Source organism: Camelus ferus, chromosome 11 (genome assembly GCF_009834535.1).
Source record: "Camelus ferus isolate YT-003-E chromosome 11, BCGSAC_Cfer_1.0, whole genome shotgun sequence".
Classification (NCBI taxonomy): domain Eukaryota; kingdom Metazoa; phylum Chordata; class Mammalia; order Artiodactyla; family Camelidae; genus Camelus; species Camelus ferus.
The window spans coordinates 30,064,031-30,087,071 of NC_045706.1; the positions used below are offsets into that span (position 1 = coordinate 30,064,031).

The 23,041-nt window shown below is 39.9% G+C and overlaps 1 protein-coding gene across 1 annotated transcript in view; it reads right to left on the bottom strand.

The window, feature by feature from the left end:
- PLCE1 (phospholipase C epsilon 1) overlaps positions 1 to 23,041 on the bottom strand; it is a 212,689-nt gene that overhangs the window by 39,597 nt on the left and 150,051 nt on the right. The window contains 9 exon segments of the mRNA XM_014565458.2: positions 5,797 to 5,955; positions 8,785 to 8,901; positions 10,970 to 11,077; positions 14,636 to 14,801; positions 15,159 to 15,220; positions 16,727 to 16,965; positions 19,081 to 19,217; positions 19,309 to 19,431; positions 22,109 to 22,265. Coding sequence (XP_014420944.2) covers positions 5,797 to 5,955; positions 8,785 to 8,901; positions 10,970 to 11,077; positions 14,636 to 14,801; positions 15,159 to 15,220; positions 16,727 to 16,965; positions 19,081 to 19,217; positions 19,309 to 19,431; positions 22,109 to 22,265 — 1,268 coding nt within the window.

A 23,041-nucleotide genomic window follows, 5' to 3' on the forward strand; every position in this document is an offset into this window, starting at 1 on the left:
GTTACGTAAAAAGTGACAGTTACGGTAACCACAATACACAATGGAAGTTTAAAAACAGCAGCTTACTCAAACTGAAACACACTCCTACTACAGAGTTTTACAGAACCTTCATTTAATAAGCTAAAGGGCACTGTGATTCTTCAAAGATCTCCTGTGTAGCATTTCCCACGCTATTTAACTGAGCAATTTAGTTTTCTTTTTTCAGAGTGTCTCATAGGATTAGCGTTCTTCCAAACTTTGGGAAATCTGCTCTAAGCACAAGCGAGCCACAAAAGCATGTCCACCCGTCCTAGGTAAGTGAAGGGCCTTCACACAGTCAACACACAAGGTGGAGCCGAGTCCTGGGAATGATGATGCCAGGAGCCTGGCTGGCCCCCTGGCAGAAGGTTGCTGAGAACCAGCAACAGGGGTGCTGCCATCCAAAGACCCACTGCCAGCAAATGTCACAAAGTGAGCACCAAGGTCCCTTGACACTCAGGTATTTCCACCAGTGCAGGAAGTATGGGACAGGCGGCCAAGAGACAGCCAAGAGCTGCCTTCCTTGTCCTTTCCAATATCCTACTAATTTTTGAGGCAGAAGAACAGGACCGCAGCCCTTGAATAAAAGCAATTCAGACAGAGGTCAGGGGGTCAGAGTGAGGGGCCAGATCAGGAGACAGGCTCAGATGGGTCTAATCTAAGCAGGAGCCATGTCTTTCTTGCTCTGTTCCTCTGGCCCCAGCACAATGCCTGTCACCGACTGTGAGCTGTTTGAGTGGAGCAGGTTGGAACACTGGAGATCTGGCGGTGGGTAGTGAGGGATCCTCAGCAAGAGCCTTAGCACAGGCCTGAGACAGACAGAGTGCTTCAGAAATCCCGCTCTGCATCAGTCCATCCTTGCTGAGGGTGAGTTCCTCACCCAGAAGGGACCCAGGCCTTCTAAGTTAGGGGTGGGTCTGAGCACACTGGAGCGCTGGGCATGCATTCACCCCGCCCCGTGTGAACTCAGATCACCAGGTCCAGACCCACACCTGCCAGGCAACTAAAAGGCCTTGCAGATATGACCATCCATACTCCCTGGGAAATCATGGGGGTTTGGAAGCCATCTTAAAAAACAGAAAATAGGATTACATTGTCCCATTTTTCCAAAAGATGGAAGAGGTAAGTTGTGGAAATCATAAGGCAGGAAGTGTCAAGGTGATACCTGACAAAATTCCAGAATGGATTATTTGGTTGTGAGAACACAGAAAATAGAGGGGATTAGCAAGAATTAGCATAGGATTACTAAGAACAACTCTCCCACACAGTAACCTCTTCAGACTTTTTGGATAAGGTAACTCATTTTGCAGGAAATAACAGATAAGCAGTGTTTCCAAAATTTCACGATGATAAGAAGTATTTTTAAATCAACAGATTACCAGGCCTCCCTCATGGAAATTCTGATTTAGTTGGGCAGATTTGGGACCTAAGAATCTATGTCTTTAAAAGTACCCCAGTGATTCTTCCCACCCCCCCCACCCCCAATGGAGGCAGTGGGGATTGAACCCAAGACCTCGCACTCGGGAGCCAAGCATGTGCTCTACCACTTGAGACTTGAGCTATACTCCTCACCCTCTAAAAGGGCCCCAGGAATTTTTATCAATGTATTTGGATTTCTGTATTGCCTTTGAAAAGGTCTTTCCTGAAGACCTGAATCTGAATCCTGACTCTGCCACTATGAGCTGTGTGGCTTGGAGAAACTCTCATGAATGGCTAAGCCTCAGTTTTATAGTCTATCAAGAAAAAGGTTGAAGCAAACTCTGCAGAAATGTAAGCTTCAGAGAAGAGAGCACCACACAGGAGTGATAATCACTTAAACTCCAGGGAGGTTCTGCAAGAAGGACCACAGGGCTCTCCACTTGGCTGTCTGACTCAAGGGCAACTTGGGTGAAGGCACAGTTTGGAAAACTGCTAATAAATACAATGGATGACAGGTGTCAAAATCCACAAAGAACCTTGTATGCTGTAATAATATACCCAAACCAAGAATAGCACATTTGATAGAGATAAATGTGAGGCTCTGGCTACATTAAAGATTAAAATTAATTGTAAACCTGGAAAAAAACGTGGAGACTAGGCACAAGTTGAGTCCTATGAAAATAACTGAACTTTCTGTTTTCCACAAACTCAACATGAGCCTAGTGTGTGTTAAAGAATTTAAATAGCAAGAATAGTCCTTGCTTGTATCAACTAAGGTGTGAAGTTCAAATTAAGAGAAGTGATGGTTTCACTGTCCTCATGTTATCAGACCCTTAGCACTGACTTATTTCTGGAAATGATATTTGAAGATGGACAAAAATCAAGCATATCTACAAGTTTAAGAGTATTGAAAATATTCTTAATGGAAGTGAAGAGTCCTAGCAGCCACAGCCTGAGAGGCACAGTTTATACAACAGGAATGTTTAGCTTGGCACAGAGAAAAGCTGATGGGGAGACACATGCTAGCTTTCTAGATATGCAATTAGTCTGTGCAGCTGCAGAGGGAAGTAGTGCCAAAGAGTAGGAGGAACAGGAAGGGCTCAACAGAAAGAAGACTTTTTTGCAACAACATGATCCATTCATTAGTGGAACGGAGGCCGCGTAAGCAACTGCAAATGACCGTGCAAAGAACGGGAAAGGCGGCAGCTACAAGAGCGTTTGGATATGTCTTGAAGATCATAGAGCAGAGGTACACACCGGGCAAAACTGGATCTGCTTGGCACCGAGGAGTGGGTGGTCACTGCTGGATAAAGCAAACAGCATGGAGGAAAAGTCGTGCTGAAGAAAAAGCACCTTATGTTGGGTAGTCAGTTGCTGTGGCAGAATTTGAGGAGAGCCAGGCATAAGAGCATACCTGCTAATATTTCAGTCAAATCACTTCCTAACAAAGCCCACCTGCATAGGTCTAGTGGCTTTTGGAACCCAAGTAAATGCCAGGCTTTTGGGGAGCAGCTTTGGGAGTGCAGATCTGGATGGAGGTAGACCCAATAGAGGACTCAAACTGGTGGCACTCAGGGCTGACTTCTCTGCCAAACCAGACTTGTTTGGCTGATGCAGTGTCTTAAAATTTTTTAATTAGAGCTATTCATTTATGAGGGCATGCACATCCTCTCCCGTCCTTACCATCTCCAATTGTCATATGTCTAGCTGGCTCTTACCTATTTATATTTCCTGCTTGGCCCCTGAAGGTGGCTGATTTGGCAACTCCTGGCCTAGAGCTGTGTGTGATCTTCAGATTGGGCAATGGGTACCCCCAGGGTACACAGAGACTTCTAAAAATATGCAGGTTCAGATCTTTTTAAAGAAACAAATTCTAGATTCAAGATTTTCAACAACTATGTATACTCTTTTAAAAATAGGCCTGCCTGAGAACAAGCTTGTGGTTGGCTAGAATTCTCTTCAAAATTGCTCTTCTCCTACTTTACAAAAGAAAAGCATAATTCTCACTTATCAATAAATAATCTTACTATGATACATGACATGAGGTCAAGAACTACCCAAGGCCGCAGAAGGACATCTGAAGATGCAGAGCTCCTGAGACAGTCTTGAGAAACTAAAGAAGGGAGCATCTTATTTCATCCAAGCAGTAAACATGTTCAAGGTTCCGTGACTTTGTCTATCTCTCTCTTTCTATCTGTAATTTATCTATCTACCTATCTTTCCTTCCTTCCCTTCCTTCTGTCTGTCCATCTATCCATCTATCTTAGAATTAAAATTCAAAAGTGAGACAGTCATCATAGGTGTGATAATAGTGTTTATTTGAATTAAACAAATAAAGTCAGACTTTTTCTGACCAAACATTAAGTCTAGCTGACTCGGCTGATTATTTGATAATGAGAATGATTTTTGCATATTATATTTTTATATAATTTATGTTATCTACTGTATATTTATACATAATAGATATTATCTTTGAAAAGATATTTTGTGTAACTATTTAAACGTGATAAAAATTTTAGTATCATCTTAAAAATGTATGAAAGGGAAAAATGTTTGCGAGAGGTATACAGTTTTTCAAAATTCTTTTAAAAGATGCCTTGAGCAAAAAAAGTTTGCTGATTATAGGTCTAGAGGACCTACGATAGTGTTGAGCAGCTCCTGTTAGGGCAAACCTGTTTGGTAGTGATCTGCTGGGCTGGATTGGTTTGGGGCCCTTTCTGTAAATATCTGCTTTTCTGCCCAAAAGGGTGAGTCTAAGGAGGATGGAGCCTCTGGCTTCACTCCCTTTCCCCACCCTGAGGGCACCTGAAGCAATCTGGACTTCCCCTGAGTCACTGAGGTTAGCAGGTGATATAACAAAAGCCCCTAACTCAGCCTGCACTTTGGGCCACCTGGAATTCTGCTGTTGTGTGAGCTGGACAATCTGGGAGCTCCCAGTACTTATTAGGATAGTCGATGACAGGATGCTCCAGAGGGCCCCTCAAAGAAACAGTAATGTTCTAGAATGGCAAAAAGCACTGGAAATAGAACCTAAGAAATGGTATAATGAAATGCTTACAGAGTAGTCTGTAATTCTGATAGGGGTCCTATGCTTCATCTTGGGAGAGATTTTATGAGATTTTATTGTCAGAAGGGTCCTTCGAGGCCAGTTACCATAACATTCCTATTCTAACATTCCATGAAGACATGGAGGCCCAGAAAGGTTGATCAGCCCATGATCCCATGGCTTGTTTGTGACAGAGTCAGTGGTTAGAACCTGGTATCCTGACTCCCCACCTAATGCTCTTTCTCCAGTTATATATAATTTGGCTTTAAACTCAGGTCCTACCTGTGAGTTCTATAAATTAGAGTTTTTAGAAGATTTGATGATTATTCCAAACAGGCTATTCAGCTAGGTTAACCTGGACATTTGACTCAATTCGACTTTACATTTTTTCATCAATGACTTAGGACAAAGGTTCCAAACTTTTTGGGCTCAAAGAAAGAATCCTTCTGCTGAATTCTATGTACTCTGGAAACCACTTCAAGTAGGACTGGTATAGGGCCTGGAGGCTTGGAGGTGCTGCTCAGAGAGAAATTAAAAGCTGTAGGCTGTGATCTGGTTTCATCTCTGGACTGCCCGTGCTGCTGGAGTTGCACTATCTACTCCTGTTGGGGGTTGAGGTTCATGCAGCAACTTTTGGTTGCTGAAAGTTTCAGAAGTGTATTTCAGGGCCAACAGTGCCCTCCTAAATAGGATAAACAGTTTTGGCAGCTTGTCACTCTGTGGCATATGGACTCAGTGGTCCTGGACCTGAACTTTTTCCACAGACTCTTGGTCTGAGGACCTTCCTATACAGGCAAGTTTGTGGTGCTTGGGGTTTGGATCTCTGTGGGTAAGGCACGTAGAGAAGCGCCTTGGGGTCCACATGCCATAGTGGTACGCTGTGCCAGCTTCCATGCTGGGACCACAGGGCTGCTACTGTTGGGGTTCTGTTACTGACCTCAGGAGTCACAACCCCAAGGCCAAGTGCTCTTCCTACAGGGGGCTCTTCTTAAAGGGGACTATAGCCACCACTGTGGGATTGACAGCCATGAAGCCCAGTTCCAGAGACAAGAATAACACATTATCCTGCTCAGAATAAATTAAATAGTGAGGTACATTTTACATCAGTTCGTCAAAATAAAATTCTAAGAGAGTGGGAAGAGAGTATTTATCAGCCTATTAACTGCAAGGCCAAAAATCAAATATATCATTCAAGTAAACTCAATCTTTAAAAACTGGTCACCCAGCCAGTCATCTGAAAGGTTAGAATGACATTAATTTCTTTGTTCTAGGTATACAGCATTCCCATAACTTCTTCAAAAAGAGGAGAGTACCTTTTGCTTTAAGATATCCACTGGTGTCTGATGGGCTTTTAACTTCTTATTTTTAAGAAGCACTTTCCTCCTGAGTTGGTCAGGTGAGGGAAGCATTGGATCATCTGAGAAATCGCTCTCAAATAAGAATTTAGCCACCAGTTTTTCTCCAAACACAGTCTAAAAACAATAAAGGAAAACACATCATCAACGCCTCAGTACTTGAATTACTCAGCTAGCTATTTCAGCCCAGTTGAATTGTTCAAAAAATCCTAAGAAGAGGAACTAGGAAAGTATCTGTACGTATCTGTGTGTCCCCGCCCCGCACCCCTGCATAGCTTCTTACTAGAAAGAAGGGAGGTGGTCAGAAGGAGAGGAGGAGGGGTCCAGGCCACTCTCCAAGGGGGCTTAGCTCTAATTATTTAGCAAAATACTCTGTGGTCTGATGCACTAAGGGAAAAAAATGAGATTCAGTTAAGCGGCTGTGGTTTGTATGTAGCATATAGTCCGTTCCAGATGTGGGTAAGAAGTCACAGGGATACAAACCTTGAAGTCAGTAGGAAGTGGGGACAAAAATGAAAGATAACAGGGAGAACCTGCCACCTTGTAGTATAAATAACTCTAGACACCATTCTCATAAAGGTTTCCTGAACATCAGTCTCCAAAGAGGAATGTGTGTCCCTCAGGGAGGTGGGTGGTGCGGGACGTCACAGGATGACCCACTGGGGTGAGGGTAGAAAATACGGCAGTTTCTACTTCCAGTTATTATTTATTTTACTTTACTTTTTTACTATTTTCTTAAATCTTTTTTCTTTTCTTTATTTTTGGTGGTGGGGGAAGGTAATTACGTTATTGATTGACTGAGTGATTTAAAAAGAGGTACTAGGGATTGAACCCAGGACCTCGTGCATGCTAAGCATGCATTCCACCACTGAGCTATACCCTCCCCCTCCTTCTAGTTATGTTTTAATGAAAAAATAACACAAATAGAAGATTAGTACTTAACGTTCAGATTGAAAATGGCGTCCTTGTTGTATCAGGTGCTGCTCATGAAGCCCCTGGAGACAAGGGGGACTCTCCTGATGCAGAGGGACCAATGGTGAGTCCCTCTCATCTTTGCTACCATCTTATTGAGGTGGTTGCAGTTTGGGTGCCCTGGGATGTCACCATTGGGGCTAATTTCAGAAAAAGACTTTTCTTTAAAATATTTTATAATGAGATGAAAAGTGATCATGAAAATCTTTTGCAGCATATAGAAGTTCACACTTTATATAATGAAAAGGTGGTTAAGGGAGTATTTCTAAGTTATGCAATTTTCTTAAGAAAGAATCCTAAAATTTCTGACTTTTTCTGTGTTTATTGTGGGTGGTTATACTTCATTGTTATCAAACGATAATGATAAAAATCACTGTTAATCTATTCCTATATGATAAGGTAATGTTTTAACACTGAGAAAGTAATTGGTTTTCAGACAAAATTTGAGTTCTGGAAGGAGTAAAGACAGATAATCTAAAAATATTTCTATTGTAATGTGATTTTGTTGTAGGAAAGAATATGTGTTAACATAAAAACTCTCATATATGCACACTGAAGCAACTTGGAAGCAGATTTTCTAATGGTTAAAAAATCTTCTAAATTAATGGTTTCAGTAGAATTTGAGCTCATCTGTTAAAAATATAAAAGGTAACATCTTTTCAATAAGTTTCTTAGAAAAACTGATACCAAGAAACATACAAATAATCTAGCCAAATTTCAATAAAAACCTTTGCCTCGTTAATGGAATTGAGAAATAAGTACCATGACTTGGCAAATGCAGTTAATGGATACATGCATCTTCATCAGCTACTACAGCTGTTAAAAGCAAATTAAAAAAATTTTTTATTTTATTGAGTTATAGTCAGTTTACAATGTTGTGTCAATTTCCAGTGTAGAGCACAATTTTTCAGTTATACGTGAACATACATATATTTAAAAGCAAATATTGAAACAATAAAATGAACTTAAAATCAGACATCCAAGTCAACAGTCACAAAAATTTCAAAAACAATGAAGTATGTTCAGTCACATTACTCCCACTAAAAATTTAGATAATAAGTAAGTAGTAAATTCAGTTAAATTTTTTATAACAGCAAAAAAGGTTTTTGTATCATTAATAAATAATAGTATTTGAAAGTTATTCTTTGCTTCATCCTTTCCACGTTAACTCTCATTTATATTCTATTTTTGCATATCTCAGTTAATGCATAAAACATGTTATGTAGGATATGTATATAATTTATAACTAAGTCAATATACACACAGTAGGAATACATACTATATTTTACTGATAAGGATATACAATCAAAACAGTTTAGAGATCATTATTCTAAATGACGGCAAAGAAAAGACAGTATGAAAGGCTAACCAGTATTGCTGGCATTAGTATTTGGGGACATTACACTCTGGTCATGCCCCTTTCTCCCACTGAGAGCCGTATTTCCATAAATGCCTCTACCAGTGGGGGAAGAAGAAAGTATAATGGAATGTTTCCCCTTAACACTGTCTGCATTATAGTTCCCTTGTATAAGGAAGGGCCGAGTATTAACAGCAACTGTTCTGGCCAGTCTGACCTTTTTGCCAACCTGGATCCCCATATCTGTAGTTGGGCCACAAGAACACTTGACTTATTTGCTCTGAGATATTTTCAGCTTTTCCACATACAACTGACAGGTGACATCCTGGCATCCCTGATTTGTGGTACCAGAAGTGTGGGAGTTGGACCTTTTTTATCTCCTAAGGCTTTCTAGAAATGGTCAGCAGATCATAGAACAGTGCTTCTATCACTCCAGCTGAAAAGACAGACCATTCAAGGGAGAGCCCAAGCTCCCAGAGCATCCCCATTTCTCACCTGAGGGACCCTAATTGTACATGCCCTCACAGCTGTGGTGTGGTCCATGGTGCCCCAAATTAAACTCAACAGTCACAAGACAAAGGCCAAGAGACCATTCTGTCACTCAGTTAGTTCCTTACCTTAAAAATTTCTGCCATTTTCCGTTGCTGAGGCAATGAACAGTGGTTCTCAATTGATATGATGATGGGCAGGTCAGAGGTGATGAAGGCACTGCGATCAATGGCTTCAACCACTTCCTGTGAGAGCCAAAGAGCTCATTAGAGTTCAGATATTCGCCCAGGGTGTCAGAAGGCAAGGTACTTAGAGCCACAGAAAGCATCTAAATTGTTGTATGCAGAAGACTCTGGCCAAAGTGCGTTTCATTTTTTCAAATGTATTTTCAAATTAAGCAAAACGGTAGGCTATTTTTTACAAAGACATTAAACTATTCATATTGAGTACTGTTCACATACTACAAAGAACAGATATCAGCATCCTAAACTTAACAAATCAACATATACAGTGAGTATATTGTAGGTAAAATTTAATTGTTGTAAAATGTAGGTTGCAGCATCAAAAATAATGAGGCATAAGATACTCTTCTGCTTTCAAGAAGTTTATAGTCAAATCTACCTGGGGCTATAGCGATAGAGGCCTTCCTCAAAAAAGAAGAACAATTTCAAACAAACAATCTAACCCACCAGCTAAAAGAATTAGAAAAAGAAGAGCAAAAAACCCCAAAAGGCAGCAGAAGGAAGGAAATAATAAAGATCACGGAGGAAATAAATAAAACAGAGATTGAAAAAAAAATAGAAAAAAATCAATCAACCCAAAAGCTGGTTTTTTGAAAAAAATAAATAAAATCGACAAACCTCTGGCCAAACTCACAAAGAAGAAAAAAGAGAGAGCACAAATAAGCAAAATAAGAAAGGAAAATGGAGAAATTACAACAAACAAAATAGAAATACAGAATATCATACTAGAATATTATGAAAAACTATATGGAACCAAAATGGATAACCTAGAGGAGATGGACAAATTTCTGGAAATATACAGTCCACCAAGACTGAACCAAGAAGAAACTGACCACTTGAACAAACCGATCACTACAAATGAAATCAAATTAGCAATACCCCCCCCCCCCCCCAAATAAAAGTCCAGGACCAGACGGCTTTACCGGGGAATTCTACCAAACATACAAAGAACTCATACCAGTCCTTCTCAAACTCTTCCAGAAGACTGAAAAGGAGGGAATACTCCCAAACTCATTCTATGAAGCCACCATCACCCTGATACCAAAACCAGGCAAAGACACTACCAAGAAAGAGAATTATAGGCCAATATCACCAATGAACATAGATTCACAAATCCTCACCAAAATATTAGCAAATAGAATCCAACAGCACATAAAAAAGATTATACATCATGACCAAGTGGGGTTCATCCCAGGGACACAAGAGTGGTTCAACATATGCAAATCAATCAGTGTAATACATCACATCAACAAGAGAAAGGACAAAAACCACATGATCATCTCAATAGATGCTGAAAAAGCATTTGATAAAATTCAACACCCATTTATGATAAAAACTCTCACCAAAGTGGGTATAGAGGGAACATATCTTAACATAATAAAAGCTATACATGACAAACCTACAGCCAGCATAGTACTCAATGGTGAAAAACTCAAAAGCTTCTCACTAAAACTCAAAAGGACACCCACTGATCACCACTCCTATTCAACATAGTCTTGGAAATCCTAGCCACAGCAATCAGGCAAGAGAAATAAAAGGGATCCAAATTGGAAAAGAAGAGGTAAAAGTGTCACTATATGCCGATGACATGTTACTACATAGAGAATTTGTAATAATAATCCGGTGAGACCAGCTTTCCTGGGTGACCAATCTCTTCAGGTGGAACCAATTCTCATTACTTTCTGATGTTAATTATTTAGTCATTTCCTAATACATGATGTTGGCCTTTGTCAGCAGGATACAAGGACGAATGACCTTTAATTCCAATAGCAAGAGAACAGCTCCTGCCATTTTTATATCATCACATGATGTAAAAATTGCAACAATATTATTACATGAGAACTGATTTAAGGTAATGGTTACTACTGGTCCAATGAGAATCTAGTGAGAGTTCTAGATCAAATCCCAGAAAGATGAACATGTACACATCCCACACTATTTCAAGAAATCTTTAGACTCAGGATAAGAACACCCAAACTAAGGTCTAACTTGGAAGAGTCACTCATTTAAATGATGAGTGAAGATGAATGAGCCCTTGTGGTTTGATTTAAAGACAGTTATGAAGCACTACCTTGAAGGGGATCTTGGTTGTCAGCGTATGCCCATGATAAATGATGGGCGTGCCATCATCTCCGTCCCAGCAGTCCAACTCGATACTCCTACAGCCTTGCAGCAGGACCTGTGAGATTAATGAGTGAATCCAGCCAGGTGAGCAAAGGGACTAAAGCCTCAGATTAAATCCAGCACATACTTCTACATATCAGTATTCACACTTCAGGCTCAAACAGAAGAGCGTAAAATTGAAAAGAAATATTGCTTTTTGGCCAAAGGCCACAATTAATCAGGGAAGAGGAAGACAGAGAACAGATTTAGGCAAAAAGAGTGCTTACCAGAGCTGAATACAACTGGAAGATAAAATCTAACAGCAAAAACATATGACCACTTGATCGTGGTGGTGGTTTCATGGGTGTATACATCTATAAAAATTCATCCAACTGTACAGCTGAAATATGTGTAGTTTACTGTACAGGAACCTACCATAATTAAGGTGTTAAAAAAAAAAGAAACATTTAATATAGTCTCATGCCCCCAAAGAGGGGGAAAAAAGTGGCTAGCATGGTGAAGAGTCTTGAACATTCAATATGAATAGTAATTAAAGACCTAGGGAAGTTTGACCTAACACATGTTAGCTGGTTGGAATTTTGTTGAACAGAAGTGGGAAAGATTTTTGTTTTAGTGTAATAGGGGAATTATTCTCAACATACAAAAAACCTTAGAAACAATTAGTGGCTACTTGATGTTGATGCAGCTGGACTGCATTAAGAGAGATTGCCTCAAATGTAGTAGGTGTTCAATAAATATAAACAGAGATGTTGTAGAGGGACATTCCCACTCTGGTGGAATGTTATCTTCATGACCTCCTAAAATCCTTCAAAATTATACTAGTGTTTATCATATTTCCTAATTATGAGACTGCTCTTCAAAATATTATTTCCTATAATATAGTAAATACTTTTGTAAGATGCTTTATTGTTTATAAAAGAAACCATATACTGAAAAAAAAAGACCATTTTCCCAACAATTTTGGTCCCTCAAGGGACCTATACAGGATATATCCTGAAATGAGAGAGCCAGACTAGAGCTCTATCTGGGCAGACGTCAGTGGAGGTGACACAGGTGCTGATGCCACAGCCTAGAGAGAAGAGGCAACTGATTCCTTAATGAACTGGCCAGATAGTCACATGAATCCATCAGGATAAAATCTCCTCTATTTAGATGCAAATTCTGCCATCTGCTAATACCTCTGTAATGAACAGGTAGTGTGTGAGAAGAGCAGAAGCAAGGAGTCACAAGGGACCTGCCTTGCTGTCTAGTCCTAGAACAGCATCTAGAGCAGAGATGGTAAATAATCCATACACTTCCCTGACCCATACACACAGCAGCCATCAGCCAGCAGTCACAATACACGTGCCCCCTAAGCTCTGATGTGTTATCTTACGGCCTCTTTAGCAAAGTACTACAGGAAACGCTATCAATGAATTAGGTGAGATGATACCTACTTGCCCTCCTGGACCTAGCACTGGAAGCAGAGCTCCTGACACATGGGCCTGGGTTGCAGCTCTGTAACCTTTACTTGGAGCAACTTCTTCCTTCATTGACTTGATTTGTGGACCATCTTAAAAAATGACCATGTACTGGAAGGGTCAACCAAACTAAGAGATGGATATGTCTGTGAATGGGCCAACTCTCTGATTTAACAATCCTCGTGACTATTTCCACGCGACAGCAGTCCAGGACAGGGGGCTAGTGGCTACTAGAGTTGTTGCAACATATCTTGGATAGTGGAATCCCCCTTTTGTTAATATTTTTATGTGAGGTACTTGCTAGATTCTGTCCATTGCAAAACAGGCAGCACCCAGTTTTCCTAGGTGACCCAACTTCTCAGGTGGAACTGATTCTGTGGCGAAGAATCCCAAGGTGACCAGCTTCTCTCAGGAGCTAGAGTATCTACAGGTATGTTGCTCTGGGCTGAAAACTGTTGTGTAATGTGGCAGCCGGGACATGAGGCTCCTTCATCTCCATAGTAAGTTAAGCTGGGAAGAATGTTCACTGACCAGCAGCAGATGAGATGGGTTTTCAGCATGAAAAGACTAAAGATTTTTTTTTTTAAATTACAGTCTGCATGACATGAAGACCTCCACATATGGCTAGAAAAGGAAAACCAGGGCTGGAAATTCCAAGTGAGAACAGGGTTTTTTCTCACTTCTCATCTGCCCCATACAGTAACGTTAGGAGGTAATAGGGGGGCTGAGGGAGAGCAGAGAGTGGTAAGAAACAGTAAAAGGGAGCTTCACACAAGTTTAATCACATCTGTGAGTCTGTCTGAGGGGTTCTTGTACCTTATTCAGAGGCTGTGACAATCTCTACTTGGAATGTAATGTTAAGGAGTTAAAAAAAAAAACAAAACCAAAACCTGTTTGGCATCAAACAGGGAAGCAAGGTAGGAATTAAAGCTAGGACACTGGTCCCTGCTTGTTTTCCTGGGGTAAGTACCACCCCGCTACACACACATTTCACTCTCCCCCTCTAAAACAATGGATTTCAAACTTCTTTTAACCTTGGAATTCTTGGTGTGAACTGAAGGCCAATATATAAAGCACATAAAAGAGCAGATCTTCAGCTTGGTGGGGCAGATATGGCACCCTCTACTGCCTGCTCATCTGTGTCAGCAGCTAAGCCCCCTTGACAAAACTCCTATTTCAAAAATCACTACTCTAAGGACACATCTTCATCTCATACTAAAAAACACCTCAGATTTCAGAGTTTAAAATCCATACTTGAGTAAAATCCATACTCCATACCAAGCTTTGGGACAGAAGTTTGACCCATGCTTTGATGAATATCTAGACTTATCTGGAGAACAAAGGAAGCTCAAGTCCACTAGATTTGTGTAAACAATACAACTATAATTTTCACAGTTGGACCCCCCCTCTCCCCGGTCCTCACCTACACACAAACACACTTATATTCCCTGGACCTAATTAGCTCCTTCCTGATTAACTCTTCTTGTAGGAGTTCACAAAGCAGGCAGCATAGACAAGGAAGTTGCAGAAAATATAACAGAAGCAATGGACATGCAGATCATTAAGAGCTGGATGTTTACGTCAAAAGGATGTGCTTTTTCTAGTCCAGAGACCCTTCTGTGTTTCCAAGAACATTCCCATGAATTCAAATGTGTAGAGATAGTGCTTACAGTCTGTGTAGGTTTTTTTTTTTTTCTGTAAGTTGGTTGCCACAGGGATGGATTAATTGTCTAACAAACTGCAAAGCAAAACAAACAATATTTTGGGAATAACCTCATCGAAAGTTGCATTTTCTACTATGCTTTCCCACTACAATGTATTGATTTATTTAGCATTTAGTGAAGCGATTAGATAGTTTTCCCATGGGAAAATCTAATTTTAGTAAGAGTAGGTCAGACTAACTGGGATCTAAAAACTATGAGTCGCAAACAAATACTTTTTTTTTTTTTGGTCTAGAATAAAGGTTAAGTGTAGATGGGGGGAAAAGAAAACAGAAATAAAGAAAACCACTGTATACATAGCAGTTTTCCCACACATAATGTTTCCTCACAGTTCACATTTAATAGTGTATACGTTCTTCAAAGGAGTCTGGGGTCAGGTTTCTGTGACTTTGGGGGTTACGAAATCCACGTTCCAAGTGAAATTCTCAGTACCTGGCTGTAGAGTTCTACTGAGGATTCTCCTTTGAGCTGATGGCCTGTGAGGTAGGTGTTGTGTGAAGATTCAATGTAATAGTAGGAGAGGGGCAACTGCAACTCTTTCACATTCTCTTGTGACTCATCATTCTTCGAGGCAAAATTATCTTTATCCATCAGAAACCTAGAGGAAACAAATTTTCTTAGGACTGCATAGGAAAAATACATACTTTTTAAAAACTGAAGTATAGTTGACTTATATTAGTTTCAGCTACACAATAAAGTGATTCAGTATTTTACTGAATTATACCTGTATAAAGTTATTATAAAATATTGGCTATATTCCCTGTGCTGTACATTACATTCTTGTATCTTACTCATTTTATACCTCGTAGGCTTTACCTCTCAGGCCCCATTCCCTATCATGCCCTTCCCCTAACCCCTTTCCCTACTGGTAACTGCTAGTTTGTTCTGTGTATCTGTAAGTCTGTTTGAAAAATATATGCTCGTAAATAATGGGCAAAGACATGTTAAAAGTTACCTTGCAAATCCTTCAAATGACATTAGGCCCTGATGACACATACTAATGCTAGGCTCAAATTTCTGCAAGGGACACAAAAAGAGGGTTATTTAGGTAAAGAAAATTAAAAGGAAAAAACCACCACATCATTTTTTTTAAAAACTTCTGTTTTCACCAGGAAACAGCCAAATCAAATATTTGAACTAATTTAGTTTTAGAGTGGTAAGATGTAGTTTTTTTAGTCCAAAAGAAAACATTGTATGTGAATTTATTACACAAAGCATATTTATTTAAGAGATAAAAAGGAGAAAAGAATAAGGCTGATTTATATGAAAACACACAGTATCAGTTTATCCAGGTGAAAATGGGATAAAAATAGCAGCTACCATACAGCTGGTGGGAGGTGAACCGCAAGGACTCACGTGGAACACTCAGTACAGTACAGAGCTCATACTCCAGGGTGTTACAGCGAGCCCTCCATCGTGTGATTGTAACCTCCACTTCTAGCATTTCCAGTGATCATGTCTAACTGCTGGATGGTTAATCTACTGATTCCCAATCAGAAGACAAGGGAGGCTGAAAACCTAGACTCATTCTGTTGCAGGTGGTGCAGGCACAAGGAGCCGTCTCATCCCATCTCCTGGCCGCCCTCTAACAGAAGCCCCACCATCTCCTGCCTGGGTTACTGTCACAGCCTCCTATCCAGTCTCTCTGCTTCCGCTCCTTCCCTAGCACAATTTATACTCCAGGTGGGCCAGAGTGACCTCCTCAAAACATACATTATACAACTCCCCTGCTCAAAAATTTCCAGTAGCCAGTCCATCTCACATGGTCTCAAGCCAAACTCCTCACCACGGCCTAAAACGCCTTGATGCTTCGGCTCTGCCCACCTGTCTGAAATCCTGTCTGCTGCTGCCCCTCTGGTTTACGCAGCTCCCGTTACACCAGCCCTTTTGCTGTTCCTCACCAACTCTGAGCGTGCTCTTGCATGCTACTCCCTGTCTGGAATGTTCTTTCCTGAAACCTTCTCGTGGTGTATTCATTGGGCTCAGCCCAAGTGTCACCTTTGTTTACCCCTCAGCACCCCTGCATCACTCCATCCCCTCACTCTGCTCAATTTTTTCAGAGCCCCTTGTTTCCCGAAATCGCATGATCTCTTAATTCGTTTATTGTCTGCCTCACCCACTGGAATGTAAACTGCTTTGAAGGTCAGAACTTGACCCTATTTAGTACTACCACCCCAGGTGCTAGAGCAGAGCCAGGCCCAGAGTAGGAGCTAATACACATTTGTTAAATAATCAAAGTGGTGGACAAGCTGTTAATTCTCTTCCACGTGCTAGAATAACAAGAAGCGACCATGTACTGATTCGCTGTAGTGGTCACTGAATAAGAGAAGGCTCAGGACCTGTGTTAATTACATGTTAAATCAGAACACTTATATATTTGGTATTAAAAAAAAACAACTCTTTATTTCTGCCCCTGTCTTAAAGGTGTTAGAAAGAAGTATAGAAAGAGTGAATGTTTAGCAGAAAATAACTGGAATACTGAGAGGCTTTACACATTTGTGTACACACAAATCGGGTACAAACCTGGATGATGCTGAGGATTTCATCATAAGTGCAGTGTTCCCCTTGGCAATTCACTAGGAAGTCATTGAGCTGGAGGATGCCAACCCCAAATACGCCCAGGGATGTGCTCTCCACCCCGGTGCCATTTGTCACGATACTTGCAGCAGCAATGGCATCAGATATCTGCCTCTGGTTGTCGGACAGCTGCTGTTTACTCTTAATGAATAACCCCAAATCCGAGACATTTCTGGTCAACAAATCTGAAACAGAACCGCCCACAGAATGTGAACAAGCTCACCAGCATCTTTCACACAGTTCATTTAGGAGACAGTGGTGGTGTGGAACTGTTAAGCTGGAGAAACTCTTCACTAATACGTCTAAACAAGCCATCAAAGTCAGTGCTTCTTCCTGGCTTCACATAGTTGAAGGAATAGAAAATAAATCAATGATTAAATAAAAGAAATTAAGAGAGAGCTAGGTCAATGATCTTGAAAGTCCACAAGCTTTAGTATTAGATGGAAACTAAATGTAAATTCAACTGGGGACTTCAGGCTGAATTCAGACTTTGGTTTTTGAGGATAACTACTTCTACATTTTTATGTTTGTAGACATGGAAGATGTACCTTTAAGATTACAGTTTTCCTATACTTTAAACGTGTAACTATAAACATTTATGTGTAGGTTTCTGTGTGAACATAAGTTTTCAGCTCATCCGAGCAAATGCCAAGGAATACAACTGCTGGATCATATGATAAGAGTATGTTTAGTTTTGTAAGAAACTGCCAAATCCTCTTCTGAAGTGGCTGTACCATTTTGTGTTCCCACTAGCAATGCCTTAATCACTCCACATTTGTACCCACATTTGGTATGGCCACTCATTTTAATTCTGGCCACTTTGGAGAACAGTCTGTCAAGTTTCTTACAGAGCTAAAGATAGACTTATACAGGATTCAGTAATTGCGTTTCTAGGTGTTTACACAAAATAGTTGAAAACTTACATCCACACAAAACAACTGTACCCCAAACACTTATAGCAGCTTTATTCATATTTGCTAAAACTTGGAAGCAACAAAGACATTCTTCAATAGGCGAATGGATAAACAAACTGTGATACACCCATGCAATGAAATATTCAGCAATAAAAATAAATGATCTCTGAAGCCATAAGAAGACATCAAGGAACCTTAAATATTGCTCAGTGAAAAGAGCTAGTGTGAAAAGGCTACATACTGTATGATTCCAACCATATGACATTCTGGGAAGGACAAAACTATGGAATTAGGAAAAAGACCAGTGATTGCCAGGGGTTCAGAAGGAGAGTGGGAACAATGGAAAGGTGGTGTACAGGAGATTGTTCGGGCAGTGGAACTATTCTGTATTACTACGGTAACAGTAGATACATGTCATTAGACTTTGATTAAAACTTACAGAATGTACAACAGAGTGAACACTAATGTAAATTAAGGACTCCAGTTAATAATAATATATCAATATTGGCTCAACTGTAACAAATATACCACATGAATGCAAGACATTACTAAATAGGGGAAACTATGTCTGTGTGTGTGTGGAGGGTAGATGGGAACTGCACTTTCCACTCACTTTTCTGTAAATCTAAAACTGTTCTAAAAAAAGTCTATTAATTTTTTTAAAAAGTGTAGCTACTTCACTATTCCATGGTTACACATATTTATGGCTGATGTTGAAAAAGGTTAATATTCTTAGCTTAATATATTTTTAAATAGTTAAAAAGCAAATACATGAAAGAGAACAGGTTTGTTTTTGTGTTTTTTTTTTTGCTTTTTAGTGTTTATAGTTTCCAGTAAGAACAGAAGAGAAAAGTAATAGGCTTAAAATACGTGGGTGTTGATGGTAATGGTGGTGGTGGTGAGTGAGGTAAAGGAGCTAGACATTCTGGTTTACATATTAAGAAAAGTGTCCTGGACATTCAGATAGGAGTGCTCTGCTGAGGTCACAAAAGACTCCCCTTGTCAAAGGGCAGGTAACTCTCATCCTGGGGCTGAGCATCCACCTGCCTATAGGTAGGGAAGAGACTGGTGATTCCCAATTGGAATGCACCACATATCTTAAGGACATGTGGAAATGGGAAGGAAAGGGTTTTTTTTCCGTTAGAATAACTGGGAGCCTCCATTGGTTAAATATTCTGGAATCCACGGACAATGATGTATTTCCTTATCCAAAATGCCAACAGTACCCATCCCTAGGACACTTTCAAATGTTTCTCTAAGCATTTCACTGTGCTCCAGGAAGCAGCATGCCATGTGGGACAGGCTGAAGGCTTGCGTGATTGGATCTCTAACCCTCATCTTCAGATAAAAAGGTCTCAAAGGGAAGTATTAAATTGTCACACAAACCGAGGTCAGGCTGAAGTCCGCTGGTGTTTTCATCAATGGTCAGGTTGGTGTAGAGTGGGGCTGACTCGGAGCCAGCTCGGTCGCAGGGGACAGCGTAGACATCAAAGAGATCCTTCAGGTCCTTGCGGCTCCTCACACTGGGCAAAGGATGGAGAACACCTCACCTTTAGTATTGTTATGACAAGGGTGGGGCAAGAAGAGAAAGGCTAAGAAGAAAATCGGTCATACCTGAATGACTTGAACAGCTCAACGAACTCCACAAAGCTCATGTTGCTGTCTGAAACCATGAAACTCTGAAAGCCCTTCATTCCTCCTTTGATCCGCCCATGCCAGCTGCTACTGCTCCAAGCACTGCAACAAAGACATGGCCTTAATGGGCAGAACGGGGGCCACGTCTGTCATTCTGCCCCGAGAGACAGTTTCTGATTAGCAATATGAGCACAAAGATGGACCACGAGTCATTAAAGGTTTAGCTTCTTTTCCAGACTCTCATTTCTCTCAAAATTAATCTGTATTGTGTCAGAGGAGTGTAAAACATTTTACACTGAAACTACTTCATGTTTACAGCCTATCTAATAAGGGCACAAGGTTGACGTTAATATTCCTCTGCTAATCAAAACAGTTCTTTGAAATCACAGGTCAATGGGAGGGAAGAAAAAACCACATAAATTCAGTGGTTCTGAAGAAAAGTTGTTTAAAAAAAGAGCTCCAAATGACTAAATCGTGACCTATGGTAAATTATGCATGTTCTTTCCTATATTCAAAATTATAGAAACGCATTTAAGAAGAAAATCTTGAATGTATCAGTGTCTTCTCTTTTTCTTTTCTTAACCAGTTCTTAAATGAAAACAAGGAAGGGCTTTTAATATTAATGGAAAATGTGAGTCACAAAAATATTAAAGATGGAAAGAGGCCAACTCTGCCTAGAATTATATTTGCACCTGCCAAGACTGTATCTATTTAATATAAAAATATCAGTCAACTGGGTTAAAACTTCAGTCTAGCTGTTTCACAACATTTTAAATTTTCTACACTGGTTCCCTGGGAGGAGAGTATGAGAAATGTTTTGACTGGTTTTTAGTCAGATCAATGAACAGGATCTTTTTTTTTTCGTTTTCATTTTTGTCCTTTATTTTATTTTTTATTTTTAAAATATTTCAAATATATATGAAAGTAGAGAGAATATTGTAATGAATAGCTAGTTTTTTCTCAGTCCTGCTAACAATGTTTATTATATAAAATTATTTTGTGTTAACATCTGAAGGTCACCCCCATTAACAGAGGACTATTATAAATGGATAGATTTATAGTACTTTGTTGGCTTGGGCTGTGATCCCCAGTGTGGTATGAGAAATAGGGTGGATGTTCAGGAAGAAAAAAAGGTCTGATGACAATGTGACGTATTACTTGCCTTTAAATGAGTACGTTCCCTGCCTGTCTTCCTTCTGGTTCTAAGTTCAGCCACTGTCTGTAGGCACCCAATGCCCTCTGACTTTAGGAAACTATCTGTCCACTGGTTCCCTGCCTAGGGCTGTCTTGCTTTCTCTTTGACAAGCATTTGGGTTGACTTCTCTTCTCCTGCCTTGTCCTCTCTGGTTTAGAACACCTGGTGGGCACAGCCCCCTGTCCTCCTGCCGCGGGGTCCTGCGATCTTGTATCTGGCATGCTAGTTTCTCTACTTCTACCTTTTGAAAGGATTTTCCTCCCTTACCTTGTCCTTCCTTTTCCCGCTTCTGAGTGATTGAAATAAAGGGAAAAGATGCTTAATCCAAGTATTCTGGCTATCTACCCCGACACTGTATAGGCTGAAACACACTGTAAAGAATTCTGATTCTTGGTAGCTTTTAATTTTGTTACAAACCTAAATTTACAGAAGAGTTGCAAGAGTGGTGAAAGGAATTCCCATGTGTCTGTGACCCAGTTTCACCAAGTGTGGAAATTATATTCATTATTCACATTGTGAAAGGATGCTTCCAGTTAAAAGACTGTTTACTGTAGGTTCCTATCTATAGCAGGCTTCCCAGAGGAGAGGCAGACAGGGAGGGAGGCAGAGCGAGACAGACTGCGCGTGTAGTGTGTGTGTTTACGTAAGTGAAATTAACGTTTCTAAAGTCAGTATCTGTACAGACCCGTTTCCTCCTCCCATTCCTCTGCTTGACAAAGTAAAGAGTGTCTATCTTATCATGGGTCTGTCTAGAACCTCAACATTTCTTAAACTTGAGTGTGGGGTTGAGAGAGATGGTGTGGCATTCTGATTCCTTTGAAAGGGTTTCATTTTAATATTATTTCTTCTGGGAGAGTAGCTGTTGTTTCAAATCTATAATTTGCATGTACCTTATAAAATAATTTACAACAATACCAGTTTTAGAATTAAACCTAAATATCCCCAACTTGCTGTAATAATTCATTTCTCCAGACATATACATATTATCTTATACGTGAGAGAAGTGTTAAATATATTTTGACCATTAGCAAAGGGTCAAGCTGCTTACATTAAAATTTTATTTATTCTTCATTTAGAGCAGTGTTATCCAACAGAACTTTCTACAGTGATAGAAATGTTCTTTATCTGCACAGTTCAGTACAGCAGCCAAAAGCCACTGTTAGCTGTGGAACACTTTTAATGTGGCTAGTGTGACTGGGGAACTGAATTTTAAATTTTATTTGATTTTAATTATTAATTTAAATTTGAATTTAAATAGCCACCTTAAATTTCATTTTCTATGGCCAACACTGTATATACATTAGACAGTGCAGATTACAGACTCACAGCTCAGGTTTTATTACTGCTACTGACCCCTGAAGGGTTGGTCTGTCAAAAACTTGGAAGCAATTATAGTAATATGAGACGGTAGGAGTACCAAATCAGGAAAGTTAGGAGCATTTTAGGAAGCTGGGTTTTTTAGTTTTAATGTGATTGTTAAGTCAAAAGTAGACAGTCCTTCCAAAGAGCACTGGAAGAAGACACCCTTCTACACAATCTGAATGATGTGAAGTGTCCTTCTGTTTTATCATGTTAAGGCCCCACCTGGATGGGCTCTTGTTTGAAGAAGACAGCACAGGGGAGGACACTGGCCTGATGGGAGATGATGTCCCGGCAGCCAAGTTAGGGGACCCGGCCGTGGTCAAAGAGTGGGCTCTTCTGGAAGGGAGAAGGTTAGGAGGACTCATGGTGGCATTTGCCTCTGTGACAGAGGGAGACAGAAAAGAGACAATGACTCCAATTTTATTTTCCATCAGAAATCAAATTAAAAAGATGCTTTTGAATGTCTGAGGAACTCAATCTACACGGGCAAGTTCTGTACAAGAAGCATCGAAATATTCTGGTGGGTTCTCATCCTGGGTAACCTATCAGAGTCATCATATATATATATGCACACACACAATTAAAACAATTGCATTTAATCTCAGAAAATTAAATAAAATATTTCTAATTTGATGTATTATTGATGATCATTTCAAAATTTTTCCTTCCTAAAGATCCCAACCTATGTTAAGCATCAAAAATTAAAAATTAAAAAACCAAAACCAAACTCAATAGTAATAACAGTTGGCTATGATCTCCCTTCCTGGGATATGTACTCTGGGCTGACAATAATATAAAATAAGTACTAGTTTTTTTTGTCTATGATGCTTATATATTCAGTTTAGCTCCTGCTTACGATAAAACTACAATAGTTGAAAATTTGAAAGAAATTGGTGGCAAATAAACTATTGGTTATTTCTCTCTTGCTCACTTTCCTTTTTAAAAAAAAAAAAAGAAACACCACACAAACTCAACTGTGTACATACTTCAAGAAATCAATTTTATCTGAAGTTATGATAATAACTATGGCTAATTTTTAAGCAATAGAACTTATAAAAATATTCTATCCAGTGAGTACCAGTCAGGTCACAAGCCATATGTAATTACACGCCTAGAATTTTAAAATCGTACTGTATTCATGATTTCAATGCAAAT